We start from the raw sequence: 19,852 nt of genomic DNA on the forward strand, positions 1-19,852 counted from the left end.
GAATTTCAAGGAATAGTATTGAATTTTTCAGGTTTAACAGTGCGGGACAAACATACTTACCAGCAATTTTCGATGTACCACGTTTTAACGTATCCCAATGCAGTACCGGTAAAAAGGAATCTGTTTGCTTTGTCAGTAGCCATCGTTATTATCCTATCGCCTGCCATATGGATACCGTTGAACTGTCCCTTGAACCCTCCTTGGGCGTGATGAGACCACACCTGCACTAAGCCATTATCGAGCGAACCGAGCATTGTTCCATACTCAGCCAACATCGGGCGGCTTGGAAGGAACAGCATCGATTGCATCGAATGTTGCCGCATCTGTTCTAACCCTGACGGCATCACGATCCGGGACAAACGTCGCATCGCCAAGTTGCCAGAAGCCACTACCAACATAGATCGCCTTGGGGCCAATTTGCGTGGCTTTGATTCCGGAACATCGCGAAATATGATCGGTATGTGTGATCGTGGATTAGTTGCATCGTAGCGGCGGTAAGGTTGTCCTGTTTCCAACATCCAAAAGACGAGTTCCCCAGCGTAACTAGAAGTGGCCATCACGCCAGGCATTGAACCACTAACCGCCGCACAAAGAATGTCGTCCGAGTGCAGTTTGCGCCACTGCAGTCCCCGCGGATACTCGTCATTCTCCGTGAATGCAGCAAATTCTACGACCCGATGATTCCAACCCATTGCCAGGATACGATTCGCTTGCCAAAACACGGCTGTCACTTCACAATCGTCGTCCATCTGTATAGTGCGCATGCACGTCCGGCCACTAATGTTCCAGATTTTTAACGAACCATTACGCGCACCGGTCAATAACATCTGGTGCTTGCCATCAAAACACGCTGTCGTGATTTCTACCGGTTCAAGCACTCCATTGCGGATCTGCGTGTGCGCTTCCGTAATGATCGTCATCTTTCGATTCAACCGGTGGTCCCAAACTATGATGAAACTATCGAACCCACAGCTAACAACCAGTTGGTACAAATCGTTGAACAGCAGCACCGATACGGCTTTGGTGTGACTATCGCCATCTGTACGATCGAGTGCAATCTCTGGACTGCAGGCCGTTACGAATAGTTTGTTACTGGCCACAACGAGCTCCCGTTCACGCATATTGTAGTACGCACAGGCCGGAATACCTTTAACGAGCACGGTCGAAAACTGGCTGAACGTTTGCAGCAGAACCCGATTGCGCACGTCCCACACTTTGATGATCTTCTTCTGGTCAAGACTGTATAACTTCTCGCCAGCATCTTGCAGGAACACAAACGTAATACTCGATGTGTGCCCTACCAGCACAACGGATGGTTTATCTGGTCGGTGTATATCCCACAAACGAAGATCGCAATCCGGTCCACCGGAAGCAAGCAGTTCGTTAGAGGGTTCAAATGCGAAACACGTTACGCCTCGTGGAATGAAAAATTTCGTCACTAATGTAGCAGGAAGTTCCATTGAGTGGATGATCATACCGCATGGTTGTTCTGATCGCGATCGTCCCCCGGTAGAAATTAGAGGATTTTCTTCCGCGGATGCAATAAAGCAACGCATACTGTCAAGAAACTGTATCGATCGTACTATATCGGGAAGAAGGCGTCCATAATCAACACAATCCATGGGTCCATACTTTCCGCATAGCACATCCTGCAAGGGAATGCGCGTGATTGTGGAGAATGTTTCACTCGATGATGTCGCTTTGCGTTCGGGATAGAACACAAACAAACGAATATGACCATCGTAGTCACCCGTGATAAGCTTGCCAGGTTCGGCATGGTTAAAGCTATACGCCATTGCGCTAATCGGATGAGGAAGTCGTTCGATCACCAGTTTCAACGTAAAGGATGCCGCAACGACATCATAGAAGCGAAGTTCCGTTTCCAATCCAGCCACACAGAACATACTCAAATCCGGAAGGGGTGCAGTTTCCAGAACCCACGTTTTTGATCGTTTCAGATTCGAAGGCACCGTTTTGACGGTCATTTCCGGTTTCCAGTCTTCGGTCCAAAACTGTATAACACCTTCACGAGACGTTGTAATCCAGTGCCCTTGCGACCAACTTATGCTGCCGTCCTACATGTATGAGAACTGTGCTAATAGCTTAAAAGTAAATACTGAGCAGAAATACTTACGTAGTACACCATTGGACAAAAATCGATCTTTACTATATTGTAGACCTGGCGGCGTAACTTTAGGCACAGCTCACCAGAAATAGGAGGATCAAGAGACTGCTTTACTCCAAGGGGATCATCGTCTTGGAAGCCGAGGATAAGATAGCTAATAAACTCGTCCCACTGGCAATACTCATCGTGATCAGTGTTTATCTGTAGACACAAGGTTCGATACTCTTCATCGGTATAGTGCAGTCCGATATCACACAGCAGGTCACGTAATTCCACCAGGGTAAGACGGTTGTTTCGCAAACGGAACTGTCCTTGCAGAAAATCTATCTGTTCGCCAGTTACAAAACGATGGATTTCCTTGCCTGATGTGGCGGAGGACAATCTGCCAGCCATGTCGAAGAGTGATGCATTCCTTGTATACTTTGATCGATGTACTTTTTCGCAATAGCTCGAGACGAAAGTAGATTTGAATGCTGCAAATGACCAAATGAGCGAACCTTTGTGCAATAATGGCAGAAAAAGAAGAAAAAAAACTATAAAGTAAACAAATCACGAGCAGCTGTCATTGGCATTCTATCGCTTTGCGTAAAACCAGCAACACAATAAAATTCGCGTTGATTAGATAACATCGAGATACGAAAGCATTCATCGTCGTCGGTACGCGGTTTTGTTGATTGTTTATTTTCAACATTGTTGCCCTTGATATCCGTTGCGTGGGGGTGAATCGAAAACCTACTTCGGCTGAGCCAGTGCAGTAAAGAATTTTGTGTTATTCTTTCGTTCATCTTTTGCGACGTATAAAAATGTCAGAAGAATTGACCACCGGACCAATGGAGTTGAATGTAGGTTTCATTGGAGGTGGCAATATGGCTTATGCTCTCGCATCTGGATTTCTCAACAAAGGTTCGTGACCAATGTAACAATGTTTTATCTGTACCTAGCTAATCTCTTTCAATCCACCTCTTCTTAAGGTGTCCTGGCAGCGGAAAGCATTTGGGTTTCGGCTACAAACCTTGAAAAATTGCGCAACCGTTGGAGCCCACTAGGGGTTACGAACATTAGCACTGATAACCGAGAAGTAGCTGCTAAAACAACCATTGTTTTTATTTGTGTCAAACCACAAATTTTCCCCGAGATAGTAGAGGATATTAAATTTGCATATAACCGGGATCCTTCGTTTAAAAAGTATGTATCCATAATGGCTGGCGTTACGCTTGATCATTTACAGAAAAGCCTACCATTCTTAGATGAGGATTTCTTATTGCGTGCAATGCCCAACACCCCGATCCAAGTTGGTGTTGGTTGCACAGTGTTTTGTCGTCCGCCCTCCAGTCCAAAGGATGTTCTGTACAGAGATGTTGAGTACCTGTTTGAAAGTATTGGACTTGCTTATGAAGTAAAGGAAAGTCAGATGGATGCCGTCACAGGGTTGGCCGGTTGTGGCCCCGCGTATGTATACGAATTTATTGAAGCGCTGGCCGATGGAGGTGTAAAACAGGGTATACCGCGCGACATGGCCTTGAAGCTTGCTGCACAGACGGTGATGGGTGCGGCAAAGACCGTACTGGACACGGGCAAACATCCTGCAGTGCTGAAGGACGAAGTATGTTCGCCCGGTGGAGCAACGATACATGGGGTGCATGCACTCGAGCAAGGATCGATGCGCAGCACCGTTATGAACGCAGTGGAGCGAGCAACGGAACGTGCCGCACAGCTTTCATAAGTATCATCGATAAGATTTCTAACCGCCGTTCTAACCTAGCATAAAACAATGATTTGTGCTTCTCAGTAGTTGGTGTTTAATTTTTATGTAACAAGTTATACTGTTAACACAAATCAAGCGAATCAGTTCAATTGTTTCAATGATCAAGAAAATAAAATGTGTTATTTTCTTATCGTCTATGGTTAGATCATTTTATTAACCGTTTGTCAACAAAACAATGTTTTATCTTAATTCCAACATGCTTGCTATATTCAGTATTTCACCAAGATCATATGTTCCGCTATTCAATAATATCGCAACTTTAATTTACACTTAATCTTGTCTATCTTTTTTACTAACGTACTCTACGCACCGTGAGGGGTCGGTTGGGAAGTATTCCTGCATTTTAGTCATCAGTCGCTTTAACCCTTGAATGTACTTTCTTTGCGTCTCGTCGTTCATAACGTGAGCTACATTTTTTGAGAAAATCTTTTCACGCCCCGTACGTGCATGAATACCTACCATAGTTACACCGATAGGCCACGGTGCATTTCCAATGGCCATGGTCAGATACGCATCGCTTGCATGGATATAGTCCCGCTTCAGCAAACTCTTGGTAATGTCCGTCAGGCTGTCGAGAATATCCTCCGGGATCGTTTTGTTCTTTAGCTTGCGTAGCAACGGCTTCAGGTATAGCCGCGTCTGTTCGAAGGTAGCCCGTGCTATTTTACCTTTGGTAGCCATACGCTCGGCAGCCGTTGCCGAGCTCAGCTGATCGTTCCACATTTTGAGCAAGAACTGGATCAGTGTCATTATTACGTGACAGTCGTGATCCTTTCCGCTGCGCCCTAACCGAACTGCCATTTCCTGTATCGATTCGTAAGTAACGCTCTCCTCTATGGCATAGTCTTCGTTGGAATTTTTCGCCTTTCCCATGCCTGGTCCTTGCCCATTCGAGGTAAGAATTTCATTGAGATACTCTTCATCGACCTGTTCCATCGCTTCCTGAAAGTCGTTCCGGAAGCCTCGATTAATTTCCGGTGTCGATATTTCCAGCTGGTGTAACCGATGGCACGATTCCTTCTCCGTTTCGCCAAACAGCAAGATGGGTTCACCGCGCTCTCGCAGCTTCCGGACCACTTCCGACCGTGGTAACTTTTTGAAGTCATATTTTGGATCTACACCCAAGGTGGATTGTCCATCTTTTTCCGCTGAACCGTTGCTAGTAGCACCATCAAATTTGTTCAATCCACTTTTTTCAAGATATTCAACCTCTTCTTGTGCCAGCAGTTCACCACGCTTGAAATATTTCTTATTCTCGTCCTGCAATGGTACCACAAACAAACAAACAAACGTGCGTTAAACGTTAAATTGCGACAAATAATAAAGCCAAATAACGATTCTACTTACCACAAGCTTTTTATCTTCCAGCAGCTTTCTTTTCTTAGCAATTTCTGCCTTCAGTATATCCATTCCTGATCGAAGTTGTTTAATATCTCTCTACGGTGGGTCACAAAAATGTTATTTTCTTGTTTAGAAATCGTAACAAAAGTAAACAAACAAATTTGACGGAAACAACAACTGAAGTACAGCACCTCTACATGTGAACTGTGGTACTAAAAGGATTGTTAAAATTTTTTAAATCCATCGTTTACGGCGTAATCCTATGTGGACTTAAAGCCAGGTGGTTACATTCCGAGTTGATTTTATTGTAATAATGAATTAAACAATGTGGTGGGTGAAATTTGCATAAAACTTAGATAGTAAACTACTCCCTACTAAACTACTAAACTCATATATTATACCATTGTTAAGAATTGTTCTATCATACTACCGTGGGAATTTAATGCTGATATTCAAGAACTCCGATTCGAAATACATTGATTACTGTTCGTCACAGTTTTATGGAGGGTGGCTTGCAAGGGCTCTTTCCCAACTCCCTAGATCGTCGGAGGGCCTACTAGTTTAAAGTTCTGTCGGATGCCACGACAGAAGCTACATCCAGCTGGCCCCTAACATGGAGAATAGCCATATAAAGCCCATTTTCCCATGGGGATGGGTTTCCATGCATACCCAAGTTCACATATTTAGAGAGATATATATGTTACCATTCTGTACCCCGTGAACGCATTGAGTCGGAGTAGGCTATGGAGAGCCTATGTTATCCACATCAGCGGGGTGTTGTTCTACCCTCCGTTTTTTATTCTATCTCAGATGCTCCAGAAGTGCCGAGAGCACCGGATTCATTTACTCCATGTTCATTTACTTCACGGTGCCCTTCGTTACCATCGGATCGGACCGAACTATGGCACACCATGCGGCAGCACGAATTCCCAGGGAAGCTGGTACGGCTGTTGAAGGCCACTATGGATGGTGGTGTAGCGCAACGTGAGAGTATCGAAAATGCAGTTGGAATCGTTCGAATTTCACCGGAGTCTGAAGCAAGGAGACATTGGATTTATTGCATTGGAATGAGGATCAATGCGAGGAAGACAAAGTACCTGTTTGCCGGAGGTTCTGACTGTGATAGAGCTCAACCCGGAAGCACAGTATCAGTTGACGGTGACGATCTCGAAGTGGTAGAGCAGTTCTGCTACACTGGTACGATCGTAACTTCCGACTACATCATAAGTAAGGAAATCCGAAGGCTTCAGGAGGCCGCCAAGGAAATCATGCTACCTGCTACGGGCTATACAAACTTCTGCGATCCATACATTTCCAGCAACACGCGAAGATCGGATCCAGCCGTAGATGGAGGATTGCAGCTCTAGACCGAGTTTCTTGGAAAATGATTGGAGACCTGACCATATCTTCGCGGTGTGCTCAACCCTGGGCAGACAAAGAAGAAGAAAATTCAACAACTGTTGAGCAAGTTGGGGTGGTAGCGGAGCCTGTCTTTACAAGGCAGGAATAGTTCCAAATCGCTCACCCTCACCGATTGTCATACTGTCATTCTGCTCCTAACAATTGTTACGTGATAATACTAAATTACTAATTGGCTAGGTCAGTCAAACAAAACAAATGCTACTTTCTTTCCACCACAGCTGTAAGGACTGATGGCTTTACGGTTTTATTTATGCCGATGGAAATTAGAACATGTTACCAATAAAGCATGCATAGCGTTCACGCATTTACTTCTTTACGACCTTCTCCGCGTCTTTCTTCGCGTCTTTCTTCGCGGCTTTCTTCGCGACTTTCTTCACGGGTTTGGCGGTTTTTTTGTCCGCCGGCGGTTTGCCCTCTTTCCTAGCGGCCTTCATCGCAGCCACCTTCTTGTCGACCCTGGCCTTTCGGGTGTCCAGTCGCTTCTGCACTCGCTTAAATCGTCGCTGTTGCCTGTCGATGAAACGAACAACCTTGTTCTTGGCATCAAGCGGCTTCTTCTCGGCTTCCGCCTTCGCCACCATACGCTCACACTTGCGCAACTTCTTCGCCAGCTGAGCGCGACGCGTCGTCACAGCAGCGTAAGGATTCAGTTTCAACATTTGCTGCTTGTTAGTCAGCGGGTTCAAACGGCGCACATGTCTATGAACGATCCTCTTCGGTGCCCGCAACACACGACGGATTTCTTCCGCTTTCAGCAGACGGTTCAGATCGGTGTTGGCCATGATCGGGGTTGGCAGATTGTAACCCTTCTTCAAACGCGACCTCTTCTCCCAAGTGCCGTACAATGCGTCCAGCTTGGCAAACGCCGACTCGGTCCAGATGCACAAACGGCCAACATGGCCACCTGGGGCCAGCTTCAGTAAGTTCATCTTGGACACCTTCATCGTATCTACGCCGGGAATGTTGCGGAAAGCCCTGCGCAGACCTTCATCCTTATCGTAGATCACCAACGGTCCACGACGCTGGATGCGACGACGGTTGCGCATCTTACCGCGACCGGCACGCAGACGCTGCGACTTGTATACCTTCTGCACATCGGCCCAAACCTTGGAACGGCGCAGGAAAGTTACGGCCTGCTTGGTCTTCTTGAACTTTTGGATGTCGTTGGAGACAACCAGCGGCAGCTCAGAAATTCCATCGATGATATGACCTACGGTAAACAAGGGGTGCGATTATTATTAGCATACGGTGAATATAGTCGGGAATTAGGGAATCCATCCCTTGGACTTACCTCGCGATTGCACCAGCGCAGGTACACCGGTGGCGGCGAGAGCAGAAACCAGAGCGTAACGCTTCAGGTTGATGTTGATCTTGCGATGCCAACGGCGCCAGGTCTTGGTCGGGGCAAACATGCGACCACCACGGCACATATTACCGTATGCACCCTGACCGGAGCGGTGAGTACCACCGCCACGGACACGGGGAATACGAGCCACAGCACGACCAGTACCCCACGATTCGGCCGACGTTTGGTGACCGGCAGCCTCACTAACAGCGTACGGCTGGCGATTGTTACGACGCATCAGCTGCGATACATCGTTCACCACATCCGGACGGATCGGAGCCTTGAAAATTGCCGGCAAAGCAACTCCCTTGCCCTTCACCGCCTCATTTTTGTCAGTGTACACACTGACCAAAGGGCGCGCTGCCGATAAACTCTGCAAAGATAAACACACACATACACATTGTTAAAAAACAATTTATCAATAGGCAACACAACGCAGCAGTAAGAACAATTTCACAATTCATATCAATTGTACGATCAGTTAACAACGCCACGTTTATTTTGGTAAACAACTATTTTCTTTAGGTATTCCTTAAACCGATGCAATTACACACGTTTCCGGCATTTTGGCCTAGGGCACGATGACAGAACGTAGCAATCGATACTCAACATCAACCGCAAGAACAATTTAAGCGGAACAACACCTTTACACGATTATTGAAATTGTCAGTCTTTACATGGCACATCAATCCCTTTACAGAAACTTTCACGACCGCCTGGAATCAATCCGATTCGATGTAAATCACCACACCGCACTCATTGTGGCACTATCCGCGCATCACACAAACATACAACAATGTGGCTAATTACCATCCAATTTTCGGTACTAACGCAACATCCTGCAGTTACTTAAGGTTAGGCGCTTCTATTACCGCATGAACTTACCATTTTCGCACAAGTTTACTCCCGAATATTCACAATTTTTGTTGGCTGTTACAATAAAGCACGTCCACCATGCCACGGGGGACTGAAAAAGAACTATTCAAAGCGGAAGCACTCCGGTCCGGCTTTTCCATGACAGTTGTCAACATGACAGAGCTACAGTTCAGTGGAATGTTGAAATATGCTAAAATTGCATGTTTCGATGGAAAATTATGTGTACACGATAGAAAATCAATGTATTTTACTAAAACATGCAATAAATGTACTGCTTTATTGCAATGAATCATCTTTGATCCCAGAATTGTACAATTGCACAATTGTTATGAAATTGTGGTTTTCATCAAAAAGCCTATTGTGGTCTTGGTTCTAGCGGAAAGCCTTTTCGTCTCAAACAACATAAATATATGCGAACTGTCAATACAGTTGTTGCCAAACATCGATACAAATCCTACCAGATCGATTGGCTGTCTCAGTTCAGCGGTGTTCAATTAAAGCATAATATAGCAATAAAATGGCTGGCGAAGTTTTAGTAGATGCTTTACCATACATCGATCTTGGCTACGATGATCCGGGCGTGCGGGAAGCGGTATGAAACGATCATTTTAATACTGTACATCTTCGCATACTAACCTCCGTTTGGTTCCATTCCAGGCAATCGCTATGGTAGAGGAAGAATGTCGCCGATATCGACCAACAAAAAACTATTTAGAACATTTGCCCGCCCTGAATACGACTGCGTTTGAGACTGAACTAATGACTGCAGAGTTCGAACGCATTCAAAACAGGCTCCCGATGGAACCACTCAGCATGAAGCGATACGAACTTCCACCGCCACCGGCTGGCAAGATGAACGAGGTATCGGCATGGGGCGAAAGTGTGGACAATTCGATGGCACAGCTCGAACACCAAGCCGTGCGCGCAATGAATCTCGAGCTTATGGCTGACTATGGATGTGAAATGTGGAAATCTTACCTTGAAACGTTGGTGACGATGCAAGCGAAATGTCAGGCCCGGTTGGCGGAGGTAAAGAAAGAAATTCAGGACGCAAATTGGGCACGCAAGACGAAACAGACGCAAGGTGGCGAAAAATTGCGCTCATTGGAAGCACAGTGGGTAATGTTGGTATCGAAAAACTACGAAATTGAACAGGCTTGCGCCAAACTAGAAGAACAAATATACCATAAAAAGATGGCGTGCAATGCATTTGAAACGCCGGACAAAGAGCAATAGGTTAATCGTAGCATGAGTGTAATCTGTGTGTGTAACAAACTTAATTATATTTCAAAATAAAACTCACAAACATATTCTACAAATTATTTTTTACACCAGCAATGTATATTATAAGCTAAAATAGTTCATCTAAGATAGAGTAGCGCTCGTACGTAAGTTGAATATATACCTAGTTATCTGTAAATATACATCCATTTACTCTACATAAACAATAATCCGTACTGATTGTTTTGAGATCATCGGTTATATTAGTGGACCGTGAGGTAAGGTACCATTCTACAACAGATCTGGCCGTAGATCGGGTAGCTTATAGTTCGCAATGTGAAACGGAGGACCGGACGGTGACGGTGATCGACTACCATCGTTTGGTGAACTTGTTTCCACATTAGTGCTAATACCAGTTTGGGTAGGTGGTTGCTGTCTACCAATCGTGATCATATTTTCGTTTAACTGTTGAGGATACTGTTGTAAATCAGCCTGGTTCGATTGCTGGACAATCGTAGATCCTGTCGGTATGTCCATTGCCACCATTTGTTGGCGATTTGTTACACCGCAAGGAAACATGGCCGTTCGACCGCGCTTTCTTCGTGGGAGTATACCTTTACGTGCCATATAGAAGCTTAAAAGAGATTAAGCTATGTAAGATTTTATTTCAGAAAGATTTACGTTTTGATGGTCGATACGTACCGAATAGTAGAAATCGGAATATCAAACTTGAGGCTAACGTTTTGGAATGTGTCACCGCGCGATACGTGCTCTGCCGCCTGCTTTAGAATCTCTTCTGATCGCCGCACCCGGCGACCTACATTGTTGGTGTCCAGTTGTTGTCCTGCCGTCTGTTGCGCGTTTGATTGATATTCGCAAGTTACATTGGCCAAAGCAAACTCAGATGGTATATCTAAAAAGGTAGACACACGTGTGAAGAAACATGAAATGTACATTTGAAGTAGACCATTTTGGTTTTTAAATCAATCCGCTTTCAATCGTTGTCATCAGCACTGAGGGTGAAAAATCTCTCAATCGTTGTTATAAATATGTTTACTGGCATTTTCTTTGTTTGGATTTTGTGTATGCACAATATATTCGGTATATCCTGTCATAAGTTCCATCTGTTTGTCGCTAGACGATTTCTCAAAGACCCCCTTGTAAAAATAGGAGAGGATTCACTCAACATTATTCACCATTCCGGTTTCGCTATCGCCTATGCACTGTAGTACAGGCCCTGCATTGTCCCTTGCATATGGGACATGGGCAAGAAATAAACACATTCGCCAAACGGGTTACAAAGTGGTATAGAAAGGATAATGAGAGCAATACTCCAACGAGTGGCGCCTGATGACAGCTACAAATAGATTGGTACACACTAGCATATAACTAATTTATCGGCACAACTATTACCTAAGTACGACGGCAATTAAAAACCTATTTTACTAGTATTCGGTTCAATTTCGTTTCAAATGTTGAGATTTGGCTTGGCGTGCGTTACCCTTGCGGTACGACAATAAATATAGATTTCCAATGTAAAAAGTAATAATTCATATAAGGAATATAAATCGAGAGAATCTACTGGTAACTGAACATAAGTATTGGAACAGATTCACCGAGCAGCTCACTTTGAACAAAGTCCATCACAACCAAACTAAATATTTACTTATATTGATGTAAGCCTATACCTTCTTCCTCTAAATTATATTGCCACTGATTTCATCGCATAAAAAACAAATAACAAAAAAAAAAAACGAACAAAATAGTAAATCTTTAAGCACATATAATGGTTAACCTATACTCTGGTCTGAAATAAACAAAACAAATTCAAACTATCTGCTTAAGAAACAGACGATGACTAGAAAAAAAAACCGTCACTTGCACCCATTTGTTTTAGATTCAAGCGGATTGTAAAGTATAACTTTCGATTTCAAGACTTATTTAACCCAATCTATGCTAACCCGTTACTCTTCGTCTACTTTGGCCGTTAGTATACACAACTTCACGAAATACAAATCATTCTGTCTCCGTATTACGTTTCGCTTGTCATATGCAGTGCGTGCGGCAGCTTAAAAGGACTCGAACTCAATATTAACCAAAAGCAAACGCTTACCCATACGATTAGGGTAAGAAAATAATACCAAACTGTTTGGTTAAAAGTGATGGGTACTAATGACTAATAAAATTCATGGTACGATGGTACGCCATATATCATGTTTTACCACCCAAAATAATGGGTAAATGGAGTGTTATTGGTTCAAGGAAGTAAGTTGCCCTGCATGCTGTTGTGTATGGCTGCTGCTACTGCCCCCCCTTTCGTGTTAATGGTTGACTCATCTTTTCTGCGAAAGTGAATGATGATAAATTCTATGCTTATCACCGCTGTAAAATATAATTTATAAAATAATAATAAAATGTATATATATCTATACTCTTACTATTCATTTCCCTGGTTCACTATCTTTATCTTGGCAACTCTTTCCATCCCTGCGCAATGTCTTTTAGCACATCGCAGTGTAACATTATTTCAATTCGTACGTACATTTATCTTCTTATTGTATATATCTATAATTTGTGTGTGTGTGTGTTTTTTTTTCAACTATTGCTACACGCTTTTTACGTTCTTGTTGGCTTGTTTTGTTGTTTCGTTTCTTTTTTTCTTCTTTTGGCTGATTCTAAAAACCCTACTTTCCACACACTTTTCTTCCTTAATGGGTTTCCTATCCCCAAGTTATTGGTATAGTAGTATTGGCAACGGTCGAGAGTGATGCTGCTGCTGCTGCTGCTGCTGCTTGTGGTACGACAACAGCACTAGCGGAATTAGCAAAGTGGAAGTTGGACTGTATCAACACGTTATCGTCCGTTTGGTATATCAATGGTTGCGTCGGTTGCATTTGCTGCCCGAGTTGCAGCTGCTGCAACCGTTGCTGTTGCTGCTCCTGCTATTGTATTTGGCTTGTCAGTTCTTTTATAATGCGCTTCTTTTCGGCCGCTTCCTTCAGTTGCCTTGGCATCGGGTAAGCGGACTTTATGTCCCAACGCTTCATCCAATTCCGTAACGTTTTCCGAGGAACTTTGTGCATTTGTGATGCGCTAAATGGGAGAAAAAGTAAATGTATGTTTTGTATTATTTATTTGTAATACGCAGCACACGTCAATACCTACCGATAGATGCTTTCACCAGCCTTCACGTCCATCAGGGCGGCCCACAGTGCTTCGGTATTGTATGTGCGTGGTTGATTGCCCCGCGGATTGCGCAGTGTGAAAGCGATCGGTGGTGGCGTTCCGTTTGTGTTTAGCAACTGATGCAACGCCTCCTTCGAGCGGCCAGTTAATCTGGGACGTCGAGTCACCGAGCGGGTCAAACTGTTTGTTTGCGAAACGCTAAGATTTCCGCGTGCTTCCCGCTCGATTTTGCGAATCGTTAACGTCGAGGTAGCTCCGGTTCCATTACCCATCGCTCCGGTTCTTCCATACGTTCGCAAGGCAGAAGTTTTGCTATTGGTACAGCTGCCACCGGAGTGGGATCCCTTTGTACCAGCACCGATGGCCATTAGTGGAGGTGGTTTGTATAGGATTTCATCACCTTCGCTTTCGCCTCCGTTTGCAAGCATACTGCTATCGATCTCTTCTGCCAACAGCTGTATAGCGTACTCATCCCCATACTCTTCTTCGTCGTCGTCCTCTTCCGCCTTATATCCACCACCGACGACTTCATTCAGTTGAGGAAAGTTGGGCGAACATATTATATTTTCGTACCCATCACCTTCGCTTACCGTGGAAGCATTCGTTTCATCACCGATACCTTCAGCATTCGGATGGCGCTCGGTAGCTTTAAGAATTCGCTGCTGCTGCTGCTGGGGTTTAACGTAAATATCCATTTCATTCCGGTTGTAGATCAGCGAGGAAGCAATACCACTGGCATGTTGTTCACTGGCACTATCGTTCTCACTGATATTGGCACCGCTACAGCCCAGCACAACCACCGAGGACTGTGGCGTGAGCTTTCTCTTTTCACGGGAAGACTTGTTTGGTGATTGTTTGGCTTGATAACTTTCAAAGAGATTCTCAATAGATTTCACACGGATCGAACCCCTGGAACCACTAGGAACCGTTCGCGACGGCGGGCTTATGGAAGAAAGTGATGGCACGGTACCGATCGAACGTGCGCCATTCGCTCGCTGTGCACCTTCCACGGCATTCGGTTGAAACGGTTGTCCAGATTTATTGGCACTATTACTGTACGACGACACCATGGAGGAAGCGGAAATGGTGCGAGCAGAGGAACTGTCCGGTACTAATAGTTCGTTGTTTTTAGTGGAATGATGCACGGTGGCGCTACCTTTCTTTGCTTTTCTTCGCATTTCCATCCTATTGGCACCTGCCGGTGTAGCCAGCGATTTTTCTGTCTCTTCTCTTACCTCCATCAGATCATTATCAACATCATCATCATCAACATCACCTTCGTTCTCGCGAGCGAACGTGTCGTAATCGTCCGGATCGAAATCGTGGCGATCGGTATGATTTTGGGATTGTTCTGACCTTTCCATCATCATCCGTCGATCACCGATCATTTTTTCTCCCTCCTCCATCTCTTCCTCCATTCGGTCCCGCATCGAATCACTTCCAACCCGATCGTTCACTCTATTATCCTCTGCATCCAATGCATGAACGCCGAGGAACTGCTCGCAGCGAATCGCGTCTGCAAGTAGACACACAAGTAACGATAAAACAGTAAATTATGAATGCACTTTAATATCTAACAAATTTACCAAAAAGATAGAGAGAAAGAGAGATTAAATGAAGGCGATGATGTCGTACAATGTTATAATGAAAGAAGGTGTGTAAGAAAGGCAGACAGAAAAAAAACTTACTATGGCGTAACATGGAGATGTGCACGGTAGGTGAACTAGTCTAGACTAGCAAACGTTTTGTCTAATGGTACATAATTCCGTATGTAATGTAATCGTACATTAGGAACAACAACCAGGCACCTCCATTTGTAAGGTCAGAGAAATTGTGCTATCCTTTGAAATGTTTTAACCAGGACACGATAACATGTTGACAGAGGCCATCTAACTTTCTTTAGATTGCAACAATCATTTTTAACACGAAATATTTGCAATGGAACAAAAAGCATATTATAAATTTTACTTAAATATGTTTGCGTTTTAAACAAAACAAATTATTTCTGACGCACTTTAAATTCTTTAAAGGAAACCCTGTACGATATGTTCAGTTCGAGCAATTTATATCAACCACTTCAAGTGGAATTTAAATTTTATATTATTTAGATTTATTAATATTAATATTATTTAGATTGATAGATAAACTTACCAGAAGCACCTTTGTCACTAGTGTCCATTTCCAGGTCTTCATCACCACATTGTCTGCTTGTGTCATCGTCATCTGTAATTAGCAGTAAATACATAATTTTAAGTCCAGCTAAACAGATCGTCCACATATGATATCAATATGAAAATGTACTAGAACAAATGAGGCCCAAAAACTCATAGTCCGACTCTCTTACCGATAATTAAATCTTCGGTTTTTATGCACATTTCATTGCCACTTTCCCCGTTATCACTATGACAACCATCCTCAGTCTGTTGGTGGTGGTGATGTTGGTGATGACTACCCGAATCAATAGGCTGCAGGTTTAAGCTATTCAAAAGCTGTCTCTTTGGTCCACTAGCCGCATTACTTTGCTGCAATCTTGCATCTAAAAATATTCGCAGAATATTAACATTAACATCAGTAGAAAGCGCACACCCCTGGCAAATGTTAGCTTACTTTGGAATTGGCTACCGCCATGTCGATTCGTTTCGCGGTTGTATTCCACCGGGTCACCTGCATCACTGCTGGCACTGTGATGTCGCTGTGGTTGGTAGCTGTTGTTTCCTCCGCCCGCAGGTGGGTTGTGTATTTGGTTCAGGTTTAACGCTGCATCGGATCCGCACAGGCCGCGTATTTTTAAAATTTCGGCACATTTCATCAGATCTGGTAGTCCGGCCTGAGATACGTTCACTTCTCCTTTGTACATAAAATCCACCAGCGCCTGTATGGCCCATAATTTAATGTCCCGCGGTAGTATGATTATTGGATGTTTGCAGGGATTTTCGCCGAGCAAATTTTCGAAATATGTGGAACATGCGGCCAGCACCAAACGGTGACAGTGGACTTGGTGGCCCTCACAGGCCAGCGTTACATCAACGAACCTTTGGCCGGCTAATAGCTGTAAGAGACAGTAAGAGGAGATTGTTACAAAAATGGGGTATTGACATGCATACAAATATTTATTTTATAAAGCAAGAAGCGGTCTTTAAGGGAAATATAACTAAAACTTCAACATATCATCAACACATCAGGAACGGAAAGCAATCCAAACGAAATGCTTTTGTGGCTTCTTTCATTGTTAAGGGACCCTTCCTGAAGGGATGATAATTATCATTCCCGGAACGTTCGATGACCCCAGTCAAAAACAACGTTACAAGAAATAGTTCGGATAGAAATTCCATTTACTGAGGCGCAGACTCAAAGAATGCCCTTTACACTAGAGACTGAAGCACATCACGAATAGCAGTAACAACAACAAAATGTTCAAATTTCCGATTACCCCCGACATCCAGCACTGTCCAATGAATGTTGCTGCGGGGTTCCTGAACCAAAAAGGAATCGTCCATATTAGGAGTAAAAATAAAGGGACATTTTCACAGTAAAATAGGAAAAAACGGACCAACATGCAGTATTGTATGGTGGGTAGAGAAAATATTTTGTCCTTTTAAATTAATAAAAAAATATGACCCTTAAAAATGTGTTTAAACCCTTCCAATATACCTAACATTTTTTTTGTTCATCAAATCCAAAGCCTACTGGTTGGTGGAAATTTCTAACAAAAACCATCCACTGGACGACCCTAAACCCAGTTAAGATTACATACAACGGCATTGCTGAAAGCCTTGAGCGATAGAGCGAGTGCAAAATAATAATAAAAAAAAGGGAACGAATGTAACTCGAAGGGAAATACGAAGAGCGGCGCATGATCACGTTTCACGGAACCCCAGGGCGTGCTATCATCAAAACGCGTGTCGCACAAATGGACCACATTGGAAACCAAGCAAGAACAAACCAAGGGGTGCTTCTTCGTACGGTGATGCTGTCGGTCGCAGACCTTCGCCGTTGGTTATGATACGCCAGCAAAGAGAAGCACACCAAGAAAGAGACGGCTGGTTTGCGTTTTGTACCCAGCAGCCCTTTTTGAAAAACTGGGAACCCTTCGAATGGTAATGCACTTTGCGCTAAATGGTACTACCCCGTAGGAACTGCTTGAAGATGACGCTTTTGCGGTCCAATGTTCGTTGCTTGAGGGCAGACCATGTTTCAGCACCCACCCGGTGTTGCAGCCCGATTGACGCATCTCTCCTTCTCTCCTTTTGTGCATCATTTGTTTGACGTACTTATTAATACACCAACGCAAATTGGACCGTACTCTAGCGGGCCGCACTGTAGCAAGGACAGCCGTAATGTCCCACCAATACTGTAGGCTACGAAGCAGGGTGCCTGTGGGGTGGACGGTTTGCCCTTTCGTTTCATCGTCGCATCTTTAAAAACACAACCCCACGCGCGCGCTTCGATGATGAAAACGCACACCAGCGTACCGAGGCTGGTTACCATTGACAACACTCTATCGTCAGCATTCTTCAGTGGAGTGTGTTGTGGCTGTAGTAGTACTAGTAACGGTGTAGAGTGTAGGATAAAGGATGTGATGGGCAACGCAGATATCGCACGTAGTAGGAAGATTAGCTTGCACACATGAATTTGACGTCGACGATAAAGAAGGGGTTGGTCGGATTTAAGACCCTCGTTACAAATCAAGCGTAGCATTTTCATTCCCGTTGCACATGTCCAGGCAATTTTCCTACTTTGGTGAACTTATAAAATTCAGTTAAACTTATAAAAACAGTTAAAGGAAATATAAATAACCAATCAAGACGGTACATACCTGTGGAAAGGCTGCTCCTAAGCTGCCCAGATGGCTGTTCCATCGAACACAGAACTGCTGCGATAGTCCGGTGGCACTCATGATGTTTTCCGTGTAGTCAATGCATGCACAGCACGCACCTTTTTATCACCCAACTGCTTAGTTCATGTGACTAGTTGCGACGAACGGCATGCATCCGATGCTCTAAGATGCTCGGTTACTAAGGGGCTGCGTGAAATGAAGGCAAGATGAACAACTTTTGAGACCACACACAGGCGACGTGTTGCCAATTAACACGCACACGCTCTACGGTGAAGGTGGACCTCGGCGAATCGTCTCCTCGGAAAATCAATAACCGTGTAAATAGATGATGGGTCGTATCAGTATGTTTCAGCACAGGTAAACTAGCACATTCGGGCCGAGGAGCCGACACGCGCGCGCGTCCGTTGTTCACCGAGGGCGCGTGAGATGTAAACTAACTGGGGACACAGGAGTCACAAAGCAGGCGAACCCTTCGCGTGCGATGCGGACCAAGGAAGAGTATATAGATTTCGCACAAAGCGTGCAACCCCCTAAGCTTGTGCGATAAAAACAGCACCAACACACGCTCCCACATACTAACACACACACACACACACACACACATAGAGATACACCCCGACACAGGGATATTAGTCTCCTGAGGTCAAAGGTTCAAAGATCCCCTAGAACGAAAACCCACCAACTTATCCTCATCACTCTAGTACGCACACCAGGACGCACCCACAAACACACAGGCTCTCTCTCGCGCAGTGTCTTCTAACCGAGGGGGTGTATTTCGTTCGGGGTGAATCTTTTAATCTGTTACCTATCTCGCTCTCGCTAACATGCTTTCCGCGCACGGGGGTGCTATTGTGATAGACTCGTAGTGCGACTGAATCATAGAAACCGCTATGGCCGCCGTTGTCGCCCCTCGAACATATCACGTCTGGGAGCGGTGGGGGGGGGTGCGTAGGAGGATGTGCGGACAGCTCTATGCTCCTCTGCCCAGTATCTTCATCTTGCACTGTTCCTGCGACATACAACATCAACAGCACACAACACAGGCGCGACCCTCTCGGGTGCACAGACTCTAGACAACGATTACGAAATGTCACACTCGCTACTGCTCGTCTTCATTTCGGTTTTATCGATCATGAAACTTTTCGACCCCAATTTAAGGTGCTCCCGAGAGAGAGAGAGATAGAGAGAGCAAGGCAAACAATAGACTGTACAGCCTGGATTCAGTTTCCCTGACGAGAGCTCCCTTTTTACGAGGGTTGAACACAGCCTACTACTACTAACTGCCACTAGCACGAAAGACCACTGCCGTTCACATCATGTAGATGACATTCTTTAGTAAAGCTTTGTCAATTGCATCCTTTTCCCCAAAAAAAAACACTCACACCACACATAGCGAACGCGAATCACAAATGATAGAAAGCATTTTTCACCTAATCCACTAGGCCATCTTCACGACCAGAGCACGACCAAGCGCGAAACGATGCATCCACTGTTCGCGTTTGTATTCAAATGACGTTTTGTTCCGTGCCCGCGTACTTGCCTCGTTTCGTTTCGCTATTGCACAACACAACTCACCATCCGTCTCCACGACTGAAAAGCACTCACTTGACACACACGCACCGAATCATCGAATACCACCGAGACGCCATTTTAGCATTAGAAAATGCATTGATTTAGCCTTCTCGCTTCTGCAGCCTGATGCGCCCCCTTACGTATCCACCCCCTGGGGAACGG

The 19,852-nt window shown here is 44.7% G+C and overlaps 6 protein-coding genes across 10 annotated transcripts in view; 2 read left to right on the forward strand and 4 right to left on the reverse strand.

The window, feature by feature from the left end:
• LOC125765771 (WD repeat-containing protein on Y chromosome) overlaps positions 1-2,676 on the reverse strand; it is a 118,185-nt gene extending 115,509 nt beyond the window's left edge. Inside the window, exons 1-2 of one of the 2 annotated variants that reach the window (XM_049431229.1) lie at positions 2,135-2,676; positions 61-2,075 (exon numbers count right to left, since the gene is read on the reverse strand). In XM_049431229.1, the coding sequence (XP_049287186.1) occupies positions 61-2,075; positions 2,135-2,518 (2,399 nt within the window). In that variant the 5' untranslated portion in view covers positions 2,519-2,676. The remainder of the gene's footprint in view (positions 1-60; positions 2,076-2,134) is intronic. The other variant, XM_049431227.1, reaches the window with a different exon arrangement.
• Positions 2,677-2,708: 32 nt separating this feature from the next.
• Positions 2,709-4,025, forward strand: LOC125765820 (uncharacterized). Its single transcript, XM_049431306.1, has 2 exons — positions 2,709-3,028; positions 3,097-4,025. Exons 1-2 carry the CDS (start codon positions 2,929-2,931, stop codon positions 3,846-3,848), a joined length of 852 nt encoding a protein of 283 aa, XP_049287263.1. The 5' UTR covers positions 2,709-2,928; the 3' UTR covers positions 3,849-4,025.
• A 124-nt stretch (positions 4,026-4,149) lies between these two features.
• On the reverse strand, positions 4,150-5,376 carry LOC125765813 (pre-mRNA-splicing factor 18). Its single transcript, XM_049431293.1, has 2 exons — positions 5,238-5,376; positions 4,150-5,150 (listed from the first exon to the last, which is right to left on the reverse strand). Exons 1-2 carry the CDS (start codon positions 5,298-5,300, stop codon positions 4,161-4,163), a joined length of 1,053 nt encoding a protein of 350 aa, XP_049287250.1. The 5' UTR covers positions 5,301-5,376; the 3' UTR covers positions 4,150-4,160.
• Positions 5,377-6,855: 1,479 nt separating this feature from the next.
• LOC125765804 (60S ribosomal protein L4) lies at positions 6,856-9,012 on the reverse strand. Its single transcript, XM_049431282.1, has 3 exons — positions 8,884-9,012; positions 7,945-8,371; positions 6,856-7,863 (listed from the first exon to the last, which is right to left on the reverse strand). The coding sequence occupies exons 1-3, from the start codon at positions 8,884-8,886 to the stop codon at positions 6,959-6,961; spliced, it is 1,335 nt and encodes a 444-aa protein (XP_049287239.1). The 5' UTR covers positions 8,887-9,012; the 3' UTR covers positions 6,856-6,958.
• Positions 9,013-9,283: 271 nt separating this feature from the next.
• LOC125765827 (pre-mRNA-splicing factor SPF27) lies at positions 9,284-10,203 on the forward strand. The gene is made up of 2 exons (XM_049431317.1): positions 9,284-9,466; positions 9,532-10,203. The coding sequence occupies exons 1-2, from the start codon at positions 9,392-9,394 to the stop codon at positions 10,108-10,110; spliced, it is 654 nt and encodes a 217-aa protein (XP_049287274.1). The 5' UTR covers positions 9,284-9,391; the 3' UTR covers positions 10,111-10,203.
• A 927-nt stretch (positions 10,204-11,130) lies between these two features.
• Positions 11,131-19,826, reverse strand: LOC125765779 (uncharacterized). 4 transcript variants are annotated; one of them, XM_049431246.1, is made up of 7 exons: positions 19,694-19,826; positions 18,098-18,304; positions 15,889-16,330; positions 15,626-15,817; positions 15,433-15,504; positions 13,261-14,797; positions 11,131-13,188 (listed from the first exon to the last, which is right to left on the reverse strand). In XM_049431246.1, the coding sequence occupies exons 2-7, from the start codon at positions 18,176-18,178 to the stop codon at positions 13,038-13,040; spliced, it is 2,475 nt and encodes an 824-aa protein (XP_049287203.1). In that variant the 5' UTR covers positions 18,179-18,304; positions 19,694-19,826; the 3' UTR covers positions 11,131-13,037. The 4 variants fall into 4 exon arrangements, with proteins under 4 accessions (XP_049287203.1, XP_049287201.1, XP_049287202.1 ...); XM_049431244.1 differs by lacking the exon at positions 19,694-19,826 and adding an exon at positions 19,549-19,659; XM_049431245.1 differs by lacking the exon at positions 19,694-19,826 and adding an exon at positions 19,501-19,611.
• Positions 19,827-19,852: the final 26 nt, after the last annotated feature.

This window comes from Anopheles funestus, chromosome 2RL (assembly GCF_943734845.2).
Source record: "Anopheles funestus chromosome 2RL, idAnoFuneDA-416_04, whole genome shotgun sequence".
Taxonomy (NCBI): domain Eukaryota; kingdom Metazoa; phylum Arthropoda; class Insecta; order Diptera; family Culicidae; genus Anopheles; species Anopheles funestus.

What these genes read in the sequence shown, in the direction of transcription:
- LOC125765820 (XM_049431306.1), top strand. Translation starts at nt 2,929, where the DNA reads ATGTCAGAAGAATTGACCACCGGACCAATGGAGTTGAATGTAGGTTTC. An exon ending in ATCTGGATTTCTCAACAAAG is followed by an intron (nt 3,029 to 3,096) that starts GTTCGTGACCAA and finishes CCTCTTCTTAAG; the next exon opens with GTGTCCTGGCAGCGGAAAGC.
- LOC125765813 (XM_049431293.1), bottom strand. Translation starts at nt 5,300, where the DNA reads ATGGATATACTGAAGGCAGAAATTGCTAAGAAAAGAAAGCTGCTGGAA. An exon ending in TGGAAGATAAAAAGCTTGTG is followed by an intron (nt 5,151 to 5,237) that starts GTAAGTAGAATC and finishes GTACCATTGCAG; the next exon opens with GACGAGAATAAGAAATATTT.
- LOC125765804 (XM_049431282.1), bottom strand. An exon ending in TGCGCTGGTGCAATCGCGAG is followed by an intron (nt 7,864 to 7,944) that starts GTAAGTCCAAGG and finishes TGTTTACCGTAG; the next exon opens with GTCATATCATCGATGGAATT.
- LOC125765827 (XM_049431317.1), top strand. Translation starts at nt 9,392, where the DNA reads ATGGCTGGCGAAGTTTTAGTAGATGCTTTACCATACATCGATCTTGGC. An exon ending in ATCCGGGCGTGCGGGAAGCG is followed by an intron (nt 9,467 to 9,531) that starts GTATGAAACGAT and finishes GTTCCATTCCAG; the next exon opens with GCAATCGCTATGGTAGAGGA.
- LOC125765779 (XM_049431246.1), bottom strand. Translation starts at nt 18,178, where the DNA reads ATGAGTGCCACCGGACTATCGCAGCAGTTCTGTGTTCGATGGAACAGC. An exon ending in TAGGAGCAGCCTTTCCACAG is followed by an intron (nt 16,331 to 18,097) that starts GTATGTACCGTC and finishes TGTCTCTTACAG; the next exon opens with CTATTAGCCGGCCAAAGGTT. An exon ending in TGGCGGTAGCCAATTCCAAA is followed by an intron (nt 15,818 to 15,888) that starts GTAAGCTAACAT and finishes GAATATTTTTAG; the next exon opens with ATGCAAGATTGCAGCAAAGT.